This window comes from Dermacentor variabilis, chromosome 2 (genome assembly GCF_050947875.1).
Source record: "Dermacentor variabilis isolate Ectoservices chromosome 2, ASM5094787v1, whole genome shotgun sequence".
In the NCBI taxonomy this organism is placed as follows: Eukaryota; Metazoa; Arthropoda; class Arachnida; order Ixodida; family Ixodidae; genus Dermacentor; species Dermacentor variabilis.
The window spans coordinates 168,720,365-168,740,406 of NC_134569.1; the positions used below are offsets into that span (position 1 = coordinate 168,720,365).

General features: G+C 44.8%; 1 protein-coding gene across 2 annotated transcripts; it reads right to left on the minus strand.

Moving 5' to 3' along the window:
- Positions 1-3,941: 3,941 nt before the first annotated feature.
- Positions 3,942-19,713, minus strand: LOC142571061 (uncharacterized). 2 transcript variants are annotated; one of them, XM_075679359.1, is made up of 2 exons: positions 19,286-19,713; positions 3,942-4,052 (listed from the first exon to the last, which is right to left on the minus strand). In XM_075679359.1, exons 1-2 carry the CDS (start codon positions 19,520-19,522, stop codon positions 4,026-4,028), a joined length of 264 nt encoding a protein of 87 aa, XP_075535474.1. In that variant the 5' UTR covers positions 19,523-19,713; the 3' UTR covers positions 3,942-4,025. The 2 variants fall into 2 exon arrangements, with proteins under 2 accessions (XP_075535474.1, XP_075535473.1); XM_075679358.1 differs by having other exon boundaries at positions 19,279-19,667.
- Between the last annotated feature and the right edge of the window lie 329 nt (positions 19,714-20,042).

Sequence of the window (20,042 nt, forward strand, 5' to 3'; positions counted from 1 at the left end):
AGCCGCACATGTTGATGGCCGCTCCGGTCGGCCATCAACATGCCGCAATGACCAGGTCATTGCCGAAGTGAACGCTGTGGTGATGCGGGACCGTCGTGTGGCCACCCAAAAAATTACGGAAGTGGTGGGGCATCAGTACTTTTTCTGCACGTTCCATTAGGACAGAAGATTTGGCCATGAAGAGAGTTGCGGCAAAATTCGTGCCGAAGCTCCTCACGGGGGAGCAAAAGCAACTTCGTGTTGAAGTCTCGCAGGACATGCTGGATTACGCAAACAGTGACCCCGACTTCATGAATACCATAATCAGTGGTGACGAGTCTTGGGTGTACGGGTACGACCAGGAAACGAAATCCCAGTCGTCACTGTGGAAGCACTCCATTTCATCAAAACCAAAGAAGGCCCGCCAAGTGCGCAGCAAAGTCAAAGTGATTCTGACTGCTTTCTTCTGACTCCAGTGGTGTGGTACCACAGGGTCAGACAATCACCAAAGTCACCAATCACTACAGGGATGTCCTCTGTCATCTACGAGATGCTGAGCGGCAGAAGAGACCGCAGTTGCGGTCAACAGGAAATTGGCGCATCCACCACAACAATGCTCTTGCACATTCCTCACACTTGATTGAGATTTTTTGGTGAAAAACCAGACTCCTGCAGTTCAACCGGCTCCTTACTCTCCTGATAAGGCACCAGCGACTTATGGCTGTTTCCCAAAATCAAAAGGCCATTGAAAGGAGCGCACTTTCAGTCAAGAGAGGTCATTATGGCTGCAACGACAGCTGAGCTAAACTCCACTCCGAAATAAACCTTCTCGGAATATTTCCAGCAATGGCAGCACCGCTGGGAGAAGTGTGTGGAGTCCCAGGGAGACTACTTTGAGGGTGATTGGGTTTCCATCGCTCCAGTTATGCCAAGTTTTTTTCTTCGTCCAAAGGTTGGATACTTCCCTAACAGACCTCGTATAACTGGACAAGGGACAGTTTTTTTGTGTTACAGTGGGAATACAATGATATTTTTACTACGAGTAGTTGAATACTAGTCACGGAATTCTAATCAGGAGTGCCTTCGTCTCGGGGAGTCTAATCGGTAGTGGCGTTTCCCTTAATTTATCGGCTCGGGAAGCTCTGTTCGCGATAATATTGAAGCCTTAGACGTTCTGGAACACTAATTTATCACTTTAGCCTAAATTATATTTGCCTTTAGTGCCCTTTAATAAGTTCAAAGCGAGAATGATCTGAAGTGAGCACAGGCCCCACTATGTATCAGTGGAGGCACATTCTACATTCTTCTTTGGTATTGCGATTGTTCCTTCTGCACCATAGAATCTGCAAGCTACTCTACGTAGAAATTACACGCTTCTGTAGCTGGTAAACATTGAGAGTGTGTAGATGTGTGAAGATGTGTGCCAGCTTTGATGTGTGCATCATAAGATATCTGGCATTAGTATAAACTCTGATGTTTGTGTTCAGTATAAAAGTAACGACAAACGGTAGTATACCTTTATCACAAAAATGCAGCAATAAGGAATTACCTTTACAAGGGCAACATTTTCAACAGTGTAATCGGGTGTCCTATCTGTTAGGCAGCACCAGATGAGTGATGAACGCTAACGGTTCATAGGTGATTCATAGAACAACAAACGTTATACCTGCTAAGTAGTGTTGTTGTATGCGTGTGTGGTCAGGTTTACCTCTCATAACTGTTAAAATAGTATTAAAGCACAACAAATTGAGCCTGACGGGAGACGAAACACTACCGTCAGGTGGGCGACGACGTGTGGAAGGTTGTCCACTGAGGGTGAGGGCTATTTCATCGTATGGTTCATGGGTTGAGGGTGTGGGAGGAAAACAAAACAATGAGGAAATTTTCCCACCTAAGGTTAAAAGGGCAGTTAGGCGGGACAGACTTCTCAACGTTGAATTGCTTCGATGCATACCATTGGTAGAACGTGCGCCTTTATAGACTTGCTGTATTTTTTTCATTTCATGACACATGCCCAGACTGTGGAAAAAAAACAGGTTTTTATTTGTGCCAGAAGCTCGAACTTTCTCTCGCGAATTTGGATCCTTATGTTCACATTTGAAATTGGGGCATTTTTTTACTACTTCCGCTAATATGAAGCGACCTAATTTCGCTATTGAAACATGGCTTCTAACGCGAATTAGGAAGATAATTGATCAAACTAGTTATTCACGCTATCATTGCTATTTATGGACCCTGTTATGTCCACCTTTTTGGTAATCCACCTGAAGAAATCCAATAGGGCTACGCGTTACACAGGATGGTTATGGTTTACGAGCTAAATTCTCACCTGTCACATAATTATTTTTTTCTTCTCGAGAAACACGATTAGAAACAAGTTCGAGGAAGCAGGAAAAATTGCCACGCCAGTGCGAGCTTGTGCGCCGCTATATATAGCATTAGTTGCATAGACGATATGCTGAGAAAGCTGCAGCGTACTGACGCACGCGTATGCTCGAAGGTTCTATCGAAAACAGTAGGCCGAATGAAATACCTGGAATTGTCTCCGCCTTCCGACTTTCTCCGTGCGACCTTATTACCGCCGTCCGTCAACACGTGTGAAGATTTATAGCATTGCGAATTGCGGGCGCTAGTGGAGAGTGAAGTGCAGTTTTACATATTTGGTGTACTTCCTTCGCTTGAATGGACAACATGCGTGCGCCTTCGGTGGGAAGCAAACTACTCTAGAATACTTTTGAATTGTTTCTCAAACATTCTATATGTGTAAGACTTGCGAAGTTAAGCTTGAATAATTACGCATCTACCAAGATGCAAGAAAGTGTTCGATTTATTCTATGAAATTGTCACTGACATGATTTTATTCCTGCCATGTTCTAGTACAGCAAATCCTCTGTATGCTTTAGAAAAATTTACCTGAGACATCAATATATTTGCTCTATATTTCAGTTTTTCAGTGCTACTTAGCCTCTCTCCTATTTTCAATCTATGCAATTTTATTTCTTTACGCCTCCACCACCCCCGTATCTCTGTCGCCTGCAGACTGCCATTATGAAGTTAGCTGTACTATTAGACTGGCAAAGCCCGGTGAGCAGAAATTTGTTCTTCACTTCCTCGTTTACACCATGATTATATTAAAACAATTAGTACTGTCATTACTAGGCCAAGGTGCTCCTTTGCGCGTCGCCCTATGCTTCTTGGCATTCGACGTGGGAGAAGCCCGATCTCCAGGCGCCACCTGTTGCAGCTGTCCTCCCTTTCTCCTTCCTCTAGTTAGTCGAGTTCTCAATACTATCACTTGTGAGCGACATAATTTGGCCTTCAAGAATGTTATGCCTAAATGGAGAGTGTGACGTAATAGTTCTGCGGAAACCCGTAAGGTGGAGTCAAGGGAAAACCAGACATCCACCCATTCGGAGCAAATGCTACAAAGGAAACCTATACGGGTTCCTTGAAATTCCTCCTGCGAGTTTACGCAGAACTGTTACGTCATACTCTTGCTTTTGCTCCGAGTTGTTGACAAACTCGACTTCGCCGTGCCATCTGCTAGTCGCCTGGTTAGCTCGGATGGTAGAGCGGCTGCCCTGGAAAGGAGGTGATACGGGTTCAAGACCCGGACCAGGGCGAGTTTTTCCTCAACTGCAAGGCTCTTTTTTCGAGGAAACCGTAAGGGTTTCCCTTGTAGCAATTGATACGAATGGGTGGATGTGCGATTTCGCTTCAGTTAACTAAATTGAGAGTGTCTGTTTCTTGATACTGTCTGACCAACATGCCCGATTCCTTTGATGCGATTAAGGTAACGTTTCGCGCGTTAAGCCCGCAGCGATCGATCATATCGATCAAGAAGCATGGATGCTGCAATAATCTGATTAAGGTAATAATATTGCAATGATGGGGACATTTCAGGGGGGCCGTTTCTTATTTGGAATCCTTATCAAGCAAACGTAATAAGAAGAGAAGCAGCTTACCAGCAACCAGGTCAATGGAGTATCTATGGCACGGCTATTGGTGCAACAGGACTGACCATTTCACGAAGGCGGCGAGGACTCTCACGTGGATGCCTCCAGCCAATGTTGCTGTAAGGGATTTAGTGCAGGTGGTCAGCGGCTTCCCCCACGGCTCTTAAAGGAGTGTGATGGGCTAGGCACATGCAAAATTTAGGTGGCCCTGAATGTGCTGGCTTGTCTCACGGCTGAAAACGTTACCCTTCAGGACAATAAAAATTTCTGTACACGACACCGAGCTAAAGCTACGGGTCCGGCGAGAGAGACAAGAGCTGACAGATGATAGTTATTTATTTATTTATTTACTTATTTATTTATTTATTTCAGATACCCTCATGGCCCACAGCAGTGGTGTAGCGAGAAATGTTGTTCAGGGGTGAGGGGGGGGGGGGGGGGGCTCACCTTACAACTCGGCCTCCTACTTAAGACGAAGCTTTAGCTCCGGTGCTCCTATCTCAACACATGTAAGAGGAGAATTCGTTTTTCTCGGCAACCACTGCACCAAATTTGACAGGGTTTGCTGCATTTAAAAGAACAACTTAAAATCTAGTGACTGTTGGTTCTAATTTTAGATTTATGTCATCGATTTTTTATAAAAACTTGCCAAAAAAACACAAATTTTAAAGAGACGAAACTTTCAAGTTTACAACTCCGTCACTCACCAAGAAAAATGATATCGCAATTCTGTGAATTGTACCTGATCGCACATCTAAAGCGGACAAAATTGATATGTTACACATGAACCTCAAAAAATGGGGTAATGTGTAATTAAAACTTTTTCAGAACCCTCGTAAACAACGTAACGAATTCACGTAACATGTAAACTGACATATCAAATTTGTCCGCTCTGAATGGTCTAATGGATACCGTTTACAGAATCGCGATATCTGTTTTTGATGCAGAGCTATTAGTTTGTAACTTGTGCTTCTATTTTTTTCGAATGCCTGAATTTTTGAAAATCCTTTTAACAAAATGCAAGCCCTAAATGAAAATTCCGCTTCCAACAGTCACTAGAATTAAACTTTCTCTCTCAAGTGCAACAAATTTCATTAAAATCGGTACAGGGGTTATCTCAGAAAAACGTTCTTGCGTTTTTACATGTATTTGAATAGGCCGCGTCGGAGTTGGGCCCGAGCTAAAGCTTCCTCTTAAGAGGAAGCTACAGCTAGAGTGCTCCTATTTAAATACATGTAAAATGCGAATTCGCTTTTCTCGGCAATCACTGCAACAACTTTGACGAGATTTTTAGCATTTAAAAGAAAAACTTACATTCTAGTGAGTGCTTGTTTTGAATTTTTCATTTAGGTTGTCAATTGTTTATGAAAATTGGTCAAAATCGCAAATTTTCAGAAAACGAAACTATCAAGTTTAGAACTCTGTAACTGAACAATGAAAAGTGATATCAAAATTCTGTGAATTCCATCTAATAGTACATCTACAGCGGACAAAATTTTGTTTGTTAGACATGAATCTCAAAAAATTTAGTAATATGCAAATACGGCTTTTGCAGAAACCTTGTACACAACGTAACCAATTCAAGTAAGGTGCAAATTGACGTACCAAACTTGTCCGGCTTGACTGTCATAATAGATGCCGTTCACAGAACCGTGATATCTGTTCTTGATGCAGAGGTATTAGATTGTAAAAATCATGCTTCTACATTTCTAGAACTTTCAAATTTTTCGAAATATTTTAAACAAAATTCGTACCCTAAATCGAAATTCCGCTTCGAACAGACACTATAATGTACCTTTCTCTTTTAAATGCAACATGTTTCATTAAAAGCGATCCAGGGGTTATCAGAAAAGTATAGGCTTGGACTAGTTGGTAAAACATGGTTACACTGGAAGCATAGCGCGCAGAAAAACAAGCCACAATGACCAGACAGGACAAGCGCTAATTTTCAGCACAGCATTTATTTCGGAACGGGAGCATATATACGCAACTGATTCTGCCAAGGGAAAGAAGGACAAAAGTTTGACAAAAAACGCCATATGCCGTCATGCCAAGAATTCAAGCTCTGTTGATAATGCCACGGAAGGTCTGCTGACTCGGATGCTTCCTTGATTTCCCTTGTCAGGTCATTGCGGTGCTGAATTGCTGATACAATATGACCGTCTTGTCTAGCACAGGATAGCAAGGTGGTTGAGCAACACACTTTTTACAATGGGACGCCAGATGACCGTCTGTGGAAATATTGCCCACTTTATTACTTTGCTCTTGGAGACGCACATTCAAACATCTGCCTGTTTGGCCAATGTAGAACCTTCCACACGAGAGGGGAATATTGTACACAACCCCCCTCCTGTAAGGCACTAAGGTATCTCTGTGTTTAATTGTGCATTCAGACTTGCGCGTTCGAGTGGGGCAGCTCTTCTTGCAGACACTCAACAGCTTTTTTGGTGCCGTGAAGACCATACCAGAAGTTGTATGATAGAAGTGATAGAAGGCAGAAGTGTGTCGCGAGGTTTTTGCAAGAGCACCTCAAATTGCTTAGTGTGGTTGATCCTTTCTTGACAAAAGATTCTTCAGCCGTTATTGACTTTATCATATCTAGTGACCACAAAAATATCAAAGCTTTTTCTATTGATATCAAGGACTTGTTTTATTGGCTGCCGCACGATGGTCTGCTGTCCTGTGTTGAGGGCGCAATTGATGAATGTGGTGCCGTCGATTTACAGAACGCCTGTGGTATGAGCACGGCGGACTTTTTAGAACTTTTATCCTTGTATTTGACGTCAACTTTTGTTACCTTTGACAATAACATTTACCTCCAAAAGCAGTGTGTTTGCATAGGATCATGTATTGCACCGATTTTAAACGATTTGTTTCTAGCTCATTGTGGCAAGGCTCTTTTGAACGGCTAGAGGACCTTAGGGTTTTAAAAATATTTCGGTATGTTGATGACCATTTCATTGTTTTAAATGGACCGGTTTTTTTGCAGGCCCAATTGTCGCTCGTACTTCAGACTCTTTTATCGCACGCTTTAGACCACTTACGTTTACTCACGAGTTGCCCGTGCACGACAGCATTAGGTCTTTAGATCTGCGGCTACGTTTTAACAACGATCATGCTTGCTGGATGTATGAGCCTAGTGCCAACAAGCCGCCTTTGCCGTTCAGCTCGGCTCACTCAAAGCTCGTAGGGAGAACCATTTTTCTTTCCTTCTTGTCGAGCGCGCTCTGCAAGTCATGCGAACATGCCGTCGAGGAAAGTGTACAAAAGCAGGTAGAGCGTTTGGAGGCGGCGGGTTAACCCAAATGTCATTGTTTCCGTCGCCGAAGGCTCGCTTCGCCGAAAGAAAATTACATCACGCATGAATGACGAGCAGATAGCGGAAGAGAGAAAGAAAACGGAAGAAAAAAGAAAGGAAGAAAAAGTAGCCGTGATACCTTACCTACATAAGGTGTATCACAATCTAAGGAAGGTGGGGCAACGTTCCGGCGTAAATGTGGTGTTCACGGCACCAAGAAAGCGGTTGAGTGTCGGCAAGAAGAGCTGCCCCACTCGAACGCGGAAGCCTGAATGCATAATTAAACACAGAGATACCTACGTGCCTTGCAGGAGGGGGGTTGTGTACAATATTCCCCTCTCGTGTGGAATGTTCTGCATTGGCCAAACAGGCAGATGTATGAATGTGCGTCTCCAAGAGCACAGTAATAAAGTGGGCAATATTTCCACAGACGGTCATCTGGCGTCCCATTGTAGAAAGTGTGTTGCTCAACCACCTTGCTATCCTTTGCTAGATAAGACGGTCATTTTGCATCGGCACAGCAATGACCTGACAAGGGAAATCAAGGAAGCATCCAAGATTGCACGGGCAGGTGATATATGCGTCAGCTGACCGTCTGTGGCATTATCATCAGCAGAGCTTGAATTCTTGACATGACGGCATGTGGCGTTTTTTGTCAAACTTTTGTCCTTCTCTCCCTTGGCAGAATCAGTTGCGTATATATGCTCCTGTTCCGCAATAAACGCTGTGCTGAAAGTTAGCGCTTGTCCGGTCTGGTCTATGTGGTTCGTTTTCTGCGTGCTATGCTTCCAGTGTAACCAGGGGTTATCTCAGAAAAGCATTCCTGCGTTTTACATGTATTTGAATAGGTCGCGTTGGAGTTGGGCATGAGCTAAAGGTTCCTCTTAAACAATTTGTCGAGGGATCAAATAAATGAATTATAATTGCATTGCCGTTGCCAAAGATGCTGCAAACAAATTCTTGACCACTACGGACTGTCAAAACAAGTAAAATGTGTATTTTTTCATAAAAGAACATTCTCGTATGTGCCGTACTTTGTGCCCGTAATAATTGATCTCAATGCTTCCATAATTTGTCTATTTAATAAATAAAGAAAATATCACATGAACGTTAAAACGACATCAGTTCGAAACCAGCAAAGCAGTGCATGCCGCTGATATGAAAAATGTAAAGACCATGAAATGAACAAGTTGACGACAAATATGTTAACGAAACTTTGTCATTCAAGAACATTGTTTACATTCTTGTACATGTGCAACGGCCAGTGAAAAATTCCAATGACACTGTCATTTATTCCAATGTATTACGCAGGAGCAGCTGTCACCGGTCGTGTATCGTGAGCAATTGCGCCGAAATTATGGTCGCAACAGAGAGAACGTATGAAAAGCAGGAGTTGCGCAAGATATACGAGGGCGAGTCAAATGAAAGTGAGCCAATGCGAATATATGAAAAACCGGGTACTTTACTTAACAGTAGTCTCCATGCGCATTTAAACATTTTTCCAATTGACTAACGAGTCGCGTGGTTCCCGTCTCATGAAACCATTTCGGTTGCTGCTTGAAGATGTTTGCAACTGACTGTTTCACGTCATGGTCCGACACGAATCTGGTTCCCTTGAGCTGTTTTTGGTTACCCCAAAATGGGGAAGTCTCAATGCGACAGGTCTGAGCTGTATGGCGTTTGTTGCAGCGTTTCCCGCATGAACTTTGCTAGTTTTGTATTTACCATATCAGCGACGTGGGGACGGGCATTGTCGTGGAGCAAGATGACCGTATCACTCAATTTTTCACGTCGTTCGCTCTTGATTGCGACACGCAACCGTTCTGGCGTTTCACCATATCGGAAACAATTGATAGTCTCTCAAGATTTAGCAAATTCTAGAAGTAATGGCCCTGTTACGTTCGACCTGCGGGGGCTGGCGATCTTCGGGGAAGCGACAGTCTCCAACCGAACGGTGCCGGGGTGTCGACTGCGATGACTCGCTTTGTAAGTACAATACGCTGCTTGCCCAAGCGAGCGGCGCCGGGATGTCGGGGCGCAGTCGGCGGGCCAAGTATTGTTGGAGGATTCACCGTCACCTTTACGGTCGCTTGGAGCGGGAGAACTCCTGGAAGGAAGTGCTTTGTGGCGCCGTCTAACGGGTCTTAGAAGTCAGCAGTCAATGGACAGACGCGGCGGCCACTGTCTGCGGGGTCAACTCGCGGACAAAGAGGCGCCTGCTCAGGGCAAGCCATCTGTCTGCGAAAACCCTCTCACCTTTGTGGGGTCAGTGAAACACGTGCGGAAGTGAGTGTGTAAACCCTCCCCCTCAAAGGCTACGATAACTTTGGACGCTCCGAATTGGTCGACGCTTGAACGGCCGTTTTCTCTCACCTAGGGATCTAGGGAGCACAGAGTGTTTAGAAGCAGCCGTGGGTCGCCTACTGATGGTGAATTTCTCTTTCACTCTTGCTAGACTAATGAACTGCAATGTTCTCCGGTAGATACTGTAAATAAATTCCATATTCCTCGTTCTCGTTGAGAACAAGTCTATCCCTTCAACAACGTTCTCAGCGTGGATGAGTTGGACGACGGTATGGGCCAGCTACCATCTATATCATGGCTGACCCCAACCATTACACCCCTGACGATCGAAAAAAAGCCAACAACACCTTTCCGGTGGAAATAAAGACCTTTGATTTCTTTGGGCGTGGTGAATTCAATGTTTCCACTGTAAGCTTTGCCGCTGTGTTTCAGCCTCGTAGTAGTGGCACCATGCTTCGTCCCCGATTGTGATACCGGATCAGATGAGTCAAGACAACGCTGAACTTCTCCGTCTTCAGGCGATGGTTCAGAACCTTCGGCATTCATTGTACACACAAGAGCCGATAACCGAGATGGTCATGAAATATGGCGTGAACCAAACCGTGACTGATGTTCACACGCTTTGCAAGTTCATCGATGTTTATCCTCCGTTCTTGTCTCATCAGCTCTTAAACTTTGCAATTTTGTTAGGGGTGATTGCGTGATGGCTTTGGCCCGGTCTTGGATCATCTTTGCAACTTTCAAGTCCTGCTTTGAGCTGTTTGCTCCAACGCTTCACAGTGGCCAATGAAATGTAATGTTCAACGTATACGGCAGCCATACAGCGACTAATTTCTTTTTGGGAAATACCTTCAGCTGTCAAAAACTTCATTGGACCATGCTGTTCAATTTTTGGAATGTCATTAATGTCAGGAAACCATGTTCAACCCAGTGTATGAGAGCAATAAAGAACCTTTATCCTCACACATGCATGTCACTTTTGTAAATGAGAGATGCCTCTCTGCTACGCGCATACCTCGCAGATAATGAACCGAAGCATTATTGCGCGGGGTGGGTAGGCTCACTTTCATTTGACTCCCCCTTGTACATTAGAAATGCGAAGATATAATGGGATATACAAATGCGAAGATACAGTTTGATAAAAGGCAAAAAAGTATCACTGCAACCAAAGCTCCACTGCACGCATACATAAAATCTCGCAACAAGATATTTAAATTACGTATAAATCTCCAATAAATCTACGTATCTGAGAAAACGTAACTGTGTATACTGCGTCAAACAAGGCAAATAAACATGTTGCTCAATCACAGATTCACGGAATCCTAGATCTCGTCCCCATTTCATGCACTCCCGCCAATGTATCACGCACGACGTGCTTGCTCCTCGCTTTTCTCCTTTGCGCACACAAGACTGAGTCACCATCGTGGGCTCATTCATTCCACCCCCGCGCTTTCACTCCCACATACACCATGCGGTGCTCGGTCACGATGTTATCGCTGTTGGACTTTATACGAAACATGAGGTCGACGTTGACGGCAGGAATGCGCTTGGAGTGTCCATATAACTGCTATCGCAATAATATAGTAACAGTATCCGGGAAGTGAAGCGGCCCGTGGCCCATTACTTTCCGCAAAAGAAGTAACAAAATCGAAGTTTCACTATGCGACAATTCACTGCGCCGCAACAATGTATTCTTTTTTCTTCTTTTGTGGGGCGGGGGCATCGAAACGAAAAATCTGAAAGGAAAGTATGTTGGCTGCAATCGAATGCCTATTTTGGGCACCTAATATGATTACCGAAGGAATATCGAAGAAAACGTGAGGCGCTTCGTCCACCGATAACCATACGCATACTGCTCGGTATCCTACACCGGCGAGACAAGACTTTCCGGAGAGGTTGCGCTCAAGCGAACGTGGCGCAATCCGTCGAGCCCCCACAGCGATGGTGGCGAGCGACCATTGTTTCTTTTTCTCGTCTGCTAGCCAGAAAGCGTCCAAAACTCTGCCAGGTGAAAATCAAATCAAATCAAATTAGTTTATTTTTCATCTCAAGGATGAGGGCAGGCTCGGGATAAAAGTGACCTCAGTCACTTGAGGGGAACCCGAGCCTCCCTGATACATGGAATGCATTGAGGACAGACGAACAAAATTCGTTCATAGCAGAAGGGGTTAATATTTACAAGTCGTAATACACATAGATTCATCATGAACGGAAAATATAGATATACAGATTCCTTTACGGTTAAATTACACAGTATAATACATGAAGACAAATTCCAATATACACTGAAAGTTTAGTTAGTGATAAATAATATTGCGTTGATTTCATGATAAAAGGGCTTCCCTAGTAACACGTATGCCACATTCTTCAATTATTATCTTTTTTTTAATTAATTTGTTTAATAAAACAGGAACAGTGAAGCGAAGCATTTGTCGGCCAAAGTGTGTTCTGCACAATGGAATGATCCAGTGTTGTTGGTGACGAGTAGAGTATGGGATAATGTATGGTTAAAGTTGAAAAATATCCAAAAAAGCTCGATTGCTATTGAGCACGGATTTTTTATATCTTATTGCTAGGTAATACTCGTAAAGCTGATCAATTGGGATAATGCTAAACCGCTTAAATAATTCACCCGTATGTGCATAGTATTCAACATTAGCAATGTGCCTATCGATTTTTTCTGTAGTTTGTTTAGTCTATTAATGTTCGTTGCTGTTGTACTTCCCCATACCAAAAAACAATAACTGAAATGCGATAAAAACAAGCTATTATAAAGTGTTATCTTAACGGAAACTGGAAGCAAGGAACGCAGTCGTGCAAGTCAACCTACACATTTGGAAATATTAGTTATTAGCTTATTAATTTGTGGTTCCCATGACATTATACAATTAAAAAACACTCCTAAAGTTTTAACCGTCTCTACAATTTCAATCGACGCGCTACCTAAGCGTGAGGCATCGCGTGGAGAAGTAAGCTGCATCCGCGAGTGAAAAATAACAGCTTTTGTTTTTGATGCGTTAATGACTAATGAATTTCGCTCACTCCATGCAGATAGGTTCTCTAATGTAGTGTTGATAAGTGTAGTCAATGCACCCATATCGTTACCAGTGAAGAAAATGCTAGTGTCATCGGCATAGATTATATATTTAAGTTTATCATTAATTTTTACAATATCGTTGATGTATAAGTTAAAAAGCAGCGGCCCTAAAATGCTACCTTGTGGTACCCCAGTTATTATCGGCTGAAGAGAAGAGCAGTAATTGTTAATTTTTACACATTGCGATCGGCACTTAAGATATGATTTCAAGAGTGAAAGTGGGAGGCCACGACTACCATACATTTCTAGTTTTTCAGTTAAAGTGTAGTGACAGAGACGATCAAAGGCTCTGGAAAAATCTATGAAGATTCCAATGTAGAGTTTCCTATCTTCAAAAGATTTTGGAATTATTTCTTTTTGGGCTAGTAAAGCAGTCTCAGTCGACCTGCCCTTCATGAAACGGTATTGCGATTTTGTTATTATGTGAAATTTGGTGCAATAGATTATAACTCTTTTAAAAATAATTTTTTTCAAAGCCTTTTGAAAATATCGGTAATATAGAGATGGGTCGGTAGTTCCAAGGTCATTTTTGTCTCCTGTTTTATGTAGCACAGTGACAACAGACGTTTGCATTTGTTTTGGAAAACAGCCTGTCGATAAAGACAGGTTATAAATGTGAGTGAGCACAGGAGCTATAATATGGAGTACATGCTTGACCGGAGATATCTGAAAACCGTCTATGTCACGTGCGCTGGTGTTCTTTAGCGTAGAGAACGTTAAGACTATTTCTTGATCGTCGGTTGGTGCGAAAAAGATGCTGTTCGTTTCTGTAGTCTGTGCACGAGTTACCGTTGGCTGTAATTGTTGCGTTGGCTGTACAACGTTTATGAGAAAGTGGTTAAATTTTTCAGCAAGCTCCAGATCTTTAACAATGCGGCCATCTATTTCTATCTCCGTAATTGCTGGGCAAATAGGGGTCCTGTGAAATAACGTATTAAGTTTGCTCCAGATGTTTGCACTCCCATTGCAGAAGTCTGGATCGAATTGTTGGCTTAAATAATTTCTTTTTTTCATCTCCATTATCATCTCCACCAATGCAAACCGAACGTGCACCGAAGTGCGCCGCGCGGTGCTCGGAGCAACGCGAGAAAAGCATTGCGCTCTGGCTGGCTCTGGCGGCGCGCGAGTAGGGTAGCGAGAACAAAAGAACAAGAAATTGAAGGGACTCAATGTGTCCTCGTGAGAAAAAGCCAAAGTAGAAAAAAATAAATAAGAACGTAGTTACCTTGGTGGGCTTTAGTGTCTGAACGTGGATGCTTTGGTGTAGGTGAAAAATTGATATTTTTATGTGACATGACGGAACAATGAACCACCACAACGCTTCATCTCATCGGACCTCGCTGCGTGCTTTGTAAGCTTGTCTGATATTGTGTTGATTTGGCTTGTCTCGTTGTAGGTCCCGATGTAAGACCTTATAGAAAAGTAAAGGCACCTTTGGTGTCAAATGTTTATAACAGAATTAAACGCACAATGTTCCGCAATTGAAAATCTAAAGTACAACTCTGGAAATGTCACTGTACCTTTCACATCGAAAGTTTGAGATTTATACCCATAAAGTTTCGGAATTGACATCCATGCGCTCCGTAGATCCCGCGGCCTCCGCGATATGCCACGGTGAGCCCGTTCGCCATCAATACTCCCTTGAAACTTCGTGCTCACATTATGTCACTCGCAATTTCGGGGGGGGGGCTGAAGCCCCATAAGTCCCCTCCCCTGGCTACGCCCCTGGCCCACAGGGCATTATTGAGGGGAGTGGTACACGCATTTCAATATATTTGTTACAAAAGGATACAACGCAAATATATATATATATATATATATATATATATATATATATATATATATATACATGCAGAACCCGGAACATCAAGTGAGTTCAAAATTAATTATACAAATACGAAGCTCACCACACAAAGGAAAGTGATGGAAATTGCAAAACGCCACCGGTAGTACATATATGAACACAGCAAATCTGGGGATAAAATATGTAAGAATGCGCATGATTACGAGCAAAAAGTAAATGGAACCAAAACTATGGCAAGCAATAATGTGTTCATAATTTCTTCTTAAATTCATCAAAGTCTTTCGAAAGTGCAATATCCCGTGGTAGCTGGTTCCAGTCCAACGATGTTTCTGGAATTCATGAATTCCTGCAGGATGTTGTACGGCACTGTGGAACACCAACTTTACATGGATGATCTAAGCGGGATGAAACATATGTTGGCGGCTTGAGTAAAGTATGTTTAAGGGTGGAATATTCATGTGGTAATTTTTTTAAAACAGACACAGGCATGATATTTTCCTGCGCATTGAGAGAAGGGTTAATGACAATGTATTTTTCATTTCTTAGACGCTGGACAAACGACCATAGTCTGGGAAGATGAAACGTGCTGCTCTGTTTGGTACGGCTTCGAGGGCGTCGCTAGGAGAGTGTGAAAGGGTCCCAAACTGAGTTAGCACATTCTGATTTGACCACCTGACCATAGTAATCACCATAATGACCACCTGTTTAGCACAAGAATTCCTCACAGATCAGTTAAGCGGCCATAGGCGTCAAAATTTATTTCAAGTCGTTTTCGTGTTGTCAGTCGCCTGTGTCATGCTTATATGCGACAAACGTCGCCCAGAAAAGAAAAGCTTATTTTTTGAGCATACCAGCCGGGATTTCCTGCCGCCCGATCTGCGGAAAGCGACCAGGGTGAAGGACATTCCCATCAACTACGCCGTAATATTGCAACATTACTGACTGGAAAGAAGACAATATCCTCTACCGCATTCAAAATTAAGCAAGGAAGAAGCCACTGCCCTCCACCGACCACACACGAATACCTATGCCCATGGAATTATCATGCACCGGATGCACCCCACCAAATTCTCATACCTATGCCGATATTTTGATGTACCAGACACCCTCCAACACATGGTGTTGGTTTGCCCACACCGCGAGAAAAAAAGTCAAGATGCCTCAGAACCGCTACAAGCGATCGAAGAGCCGTGGGAGGCAATCTTAAAGGCACAGAGCCTGGAACATCAGCGAAGTCTGGTGGACCGGGCCCGCGCTGCGGCATTTGCCAACGGCCGTCTGGACTAAGAGACCAGCCCACCTAGGATAAAGAAATAACACTTTCTCGCTGTTGCTCAAAACAAACGTTCATTCCTCCTCCTCCTCACTATTCCCTTCGTACCAAGGGTAAAGGTGAAACAAACAAAGCACGCTTAAAGATGACAACTCTTAATGCGAATTTTTAACACCTGGACGGATATGAGCGGGCGAAAAGAACGCCTGCTGCCTCGTGTCAGGTGCTGTGCGAGAGCGCATCGCGGAGACGCCACGTGACACTCGCACTCGGAAGAAGGCGCGCACTCCATGTTAAACTCGCTCACCCCGATGGGGTTTATCTTTTGCATGCTCCTTGCGGGCTGTGGTGACTGCTGCTCCTTGCTCGGTCTCTCGCCGCGCAGGACGTCGGTAGCAAGCGGCGTTAGCACAGCAGACACCTGCTCGCCGGCTCGGGCAGTAGGTGCCGCTGTTGTGCATTACTCGCAGCGCAAAACTAGAAGGAGAGCTCAGCGGCGTTCAATCGGTGACTACACTAATACAGCACTGCTGCTAGGCCACCAATTATGTGTCCAGAGTATACTCACGTGACAACGGACAGTTTTAGAAAGCATAGTTTTGGTTTTACCTAAAGCGGTCAGCTCTATTTAGAACGGTGCATCATAGCAATTTTCCGACAGCCCCTCGTGGGGAACGCTAGCGGACAGGCTAATTCACTACCAACACCTACCAACGACATTGCCTTCCAATGGGGACAGGGACTGACGTCCTATTCCCCAGTGCGGCTCCAGCTGCTCGCGTTGCTAAGGCTTCTGCAGTCTGTAGATGTAACAGGGATGGCCGCTTTGTGAGCGCCCGCTACAAATGTGGCCCCTTAGCTGAGTACTCCGACCTGTCCATTTCTGCACGTGGATGAGTCTACTAGCGCTCATACCATCTTCTGTTCATCTTCACTGCCCACTCCCTCTCCCCTGATGACACTTCACAATGCTGCCCTAAAGGAAGCAGTATTAAGAGTCATTTTCTACTATAAATAACTACCATCATCAACTCGCAGCCCGTAACTGTCATCTTTGGTGGGCGCACTTAAGCGAAATCAATTCACGCAGCCACCTCTGTGCGTGAACTTTGAGCATTACCGTGAGCCACGCTCTCCTAAACTGTTCTACCGCGTTTTGTTTATTTCACCCTCTTGCGTAAGGGCGCCACGCGCACGCTAAACTGCGTAGTGTAGACATTTCCTTTTCTGCTGTGGCTGACAAGTTAGCTCTTGGAACAAATGCTAGTGTTATTTTTTGAAGCATGACATGCTTTTATCTCCCGTTGTCAACGATCTTTAAGTGAGCTTGAGGCAAAAGGCAGAGCCGCTATCCGTGCACGGAAGCGAGAACGTCGGGCAAGTTGCGAGGACAAAACGGAGATGAGCGGGACAACCAATCGAAAGCGCATAACATACGCTAGTTAATTCGCAAATAGGTTACAAAAAATATTGTTTCCGACTTCTTCCTAATTGTTGACAATATCACTGAAGCCCGCGGTATAGTGCCCTAGACAAGTGCTGTGCACGAGTACTGGACCAGTTGGACGATCGTCCACTATCAGAATTCAAAGCTTTAGGTCAGTACTCCCTCAGAACATCCACGTTAAAGGCCTCACTCGAGTTATTAAAGTTCCTGTGGTCTGCGGGGCTTCACGATATACTGTAAGAATGCCGCCCCCTACCGCTCTGTAGTGTACGCGGTTTGGTCGTGCTCGTCTCTATTTCTATCTGCCCCTTCCGCTCTCTTTCTCGGTTTATTCCCCTTCTGCCTACACCCCGTGCAATGTAGCCAACCGGAACTGCCTCTCGTTAACCTCCCTGCCTTTCTATGAATTGTTCTCTCTATTTCTCTCTCTCTCACTAAAGCTGTAACTTCTCGTACGGTGAAGTTTTATTTGTCATTTCCGATAGCGGAGGTTCAAAAGGCAGATACAGAACACTATACACTTCACTGTCATCTTGTGGAGCTGAGTGTTCTTTCCAACGCCAGCGGTCAGCGAATTCCGTGGTGCGTCCGGCGCACCAGCAGCGCCGGCAGCGTCCGGCGCGCCACGAGTGGCGCTCTGACCGAGACGCTACTTGCTATGATGTTCTATCTGTGCCAGTAACTATTGCGTCCATATGCGCCAGTGCACAGTATGGCGTGGTGAGGTGCCATGTGGTTGGGTGTGCCATCCATTTTAGGATTGTGGATGGTATCATACCCAACATATTTGCTTTGCCGTACCTATTTCATGCTTACATCTAACCTCGATTACGGTAGGCCCAGCAATTTTTTCCTGTATTAAAAATGACCGCGGAAGCTGTTTTTGAAGTGAAGCATTCTTAACCTCTCTCTCTCTGCATTGCTCAGATCACCTATACCTGCCATCAACTCCGCAGGCGCCCACTGACGTCACAACGGCGCGGTCACGATAACTGCGAGAAGCTGTACCACGCGATACAAGTCCGATGCACTGTTCATTAGGACACGAATGCGTGCTTAAAAAGTCACAATTATACAAATTGCCCTGAAGCTAGCTAGCACACGGAGACTCCTGGCACGTTATGTGCGTCGCATAGCAAAAGTTATGAGGTGAGGCGCTTCCCGTTACGATGATCTACGGGACGCGTTCATCAGCAAAATTCGCTCCGCGTTCCTCACCGTACTGTGGCACGTTGCTGAAAAGCCGAGCACGTTGCTACAATGTCGAGTACGTCGCGCACTACGATTAGACACCATTCCAATGCTTAACTTTTCCACTTGCTCGGCAAGGTCCACGATGGCGGCTAAAGGTCACGTTCGTCAATAAAATTTGCAGTAGGTCTGTTGTCATAATCCGCCATTTCGGATTTCTGGCTGAAACTTTTTGGCGATTCTAGATTGCATGAGATATGCAGATCTTTAAGATTACCCAATGTGAATGTGCTTTCTTCACCGTTCTTAACTCGATGACGCACGTTAGATGGCATCACCTCTTTAGCTAATTACCTAAAATGAAGCTATTTTTTGCAACTTCAACTGCAACTTCAACGAAAGCCTGTAAAGTGGTATTAAAATTGCTGATGGTTTCTCTTTACGTCGGGAACCACCCATAGTAAAAACTGATATTCAAGACAGATGGTAAAGCACTAGGCCACCACAAATAACCTTGTATAAATATGTGCCAATATGACAAATTATACATCAGAGACAGGTAAACCGTATAAGCCAGCTCTTACACACTTCGCATGCATGGTCTGTCTAACCGCTAATATTATTTTTAGCAACTCATAACCGCTCAAGGTACACGAAGATTCATTCAAAAAATATATTTGAACAACCAATGCCACGAGGAGGAGGAAATTTATTTCTCAAATATGAAGCTTTCTCACAAACGCGCAAGGGGTTTCTTTGTGTTTTGGTACTGTGGTATAGACGAACGACAATTTTTTTCCTCAACGTATCTTCGTCCACCTTGCGGACTTCCGCGGAGCTGAACGGCAAGATGTGCAGCATATGTTACAGTCTAACACAATAGTTAAAAGTAAAACTGTTTCTTTACATAAAAATTTGAGCCACACTACCTGTTACCCATGAAACTCCGATGAACCAGATCCTCTTCAGGTAGCAGATGAAGTGCTGCAGGACCTGCCCTGCCTGGTATGGAGAGAAACCGCCAGACAGCCGGCAGCAGTACTCGAACGGCGCAGCCTTCAGCGAATTCCCGGCATCACCCAGTTGTAGCTTGCCGCCGAGAACCACGGAAGAGAGCATGCCGCTGTGGCTGCTTCCTGCTGGAAAGCGGGCCGTGGCCTGCCCTGGCAGCATCGGAGCAGCCAACGCTGATTCCGTTGTCCCCTTGACCCGGCGTTCGAACGCACGTGAAAGCGACACTCTGGCTCATGCGTTTCTCGAGCGTCTCGTGCTCGAGCGCGCTGGAATGCGGCCATCTGCTGCCCCCTCCTCTATTTATGGTATCTTCTACTGGTAGCCTCCATCCCCCGAAGCAGAGTCGGGCAGATCCGGCGTTCCCCGAGCTCAGAGGTACAAGACAAGCGCGCAAGCCGAACGTGCGACTTGCTCTCGGAGGAAGAAATAGCAGATGCGAAACCACGTGCCTGCGGCCAACGTCCAATGTTTCGCCTATACAAAGCTCCCGGCGCTGCCGGAAAAACAGGCGGATGCGCCGGCGGGACGAGCGTTCATCGAGACGCCAGCATGCAGTGGCCTAGGTTGCCAAGGTTACGGTGGGCCGTCGCCAACAGCAGCGACGCAGTGCTGTGATGACGTTTCAATCTCGTAGACTGCTCCGACGACAGGGCTCGGAGCGCCAGAGCGCTCGAAGATG

What these genes read in the sequence shown, in the direction of transcription:
- LOC142571061 (XM_075679358.1), bottom strand. Translation starts at nt 19,522, where the DNA reads ATGCTGCCAGGGCAGGCCACGGCCCGCTTTCCAGCAGGAAGCAGCCAC. An exon ending in CGGAGTTTCATGGGTAACAG is followed by an intron (nt 4,053 to 19,278) that starts GTAGTGTGGCTC and finishes AATCCCTTACAG; the next exon opens with CAACATTGGCTGGAGGCATC.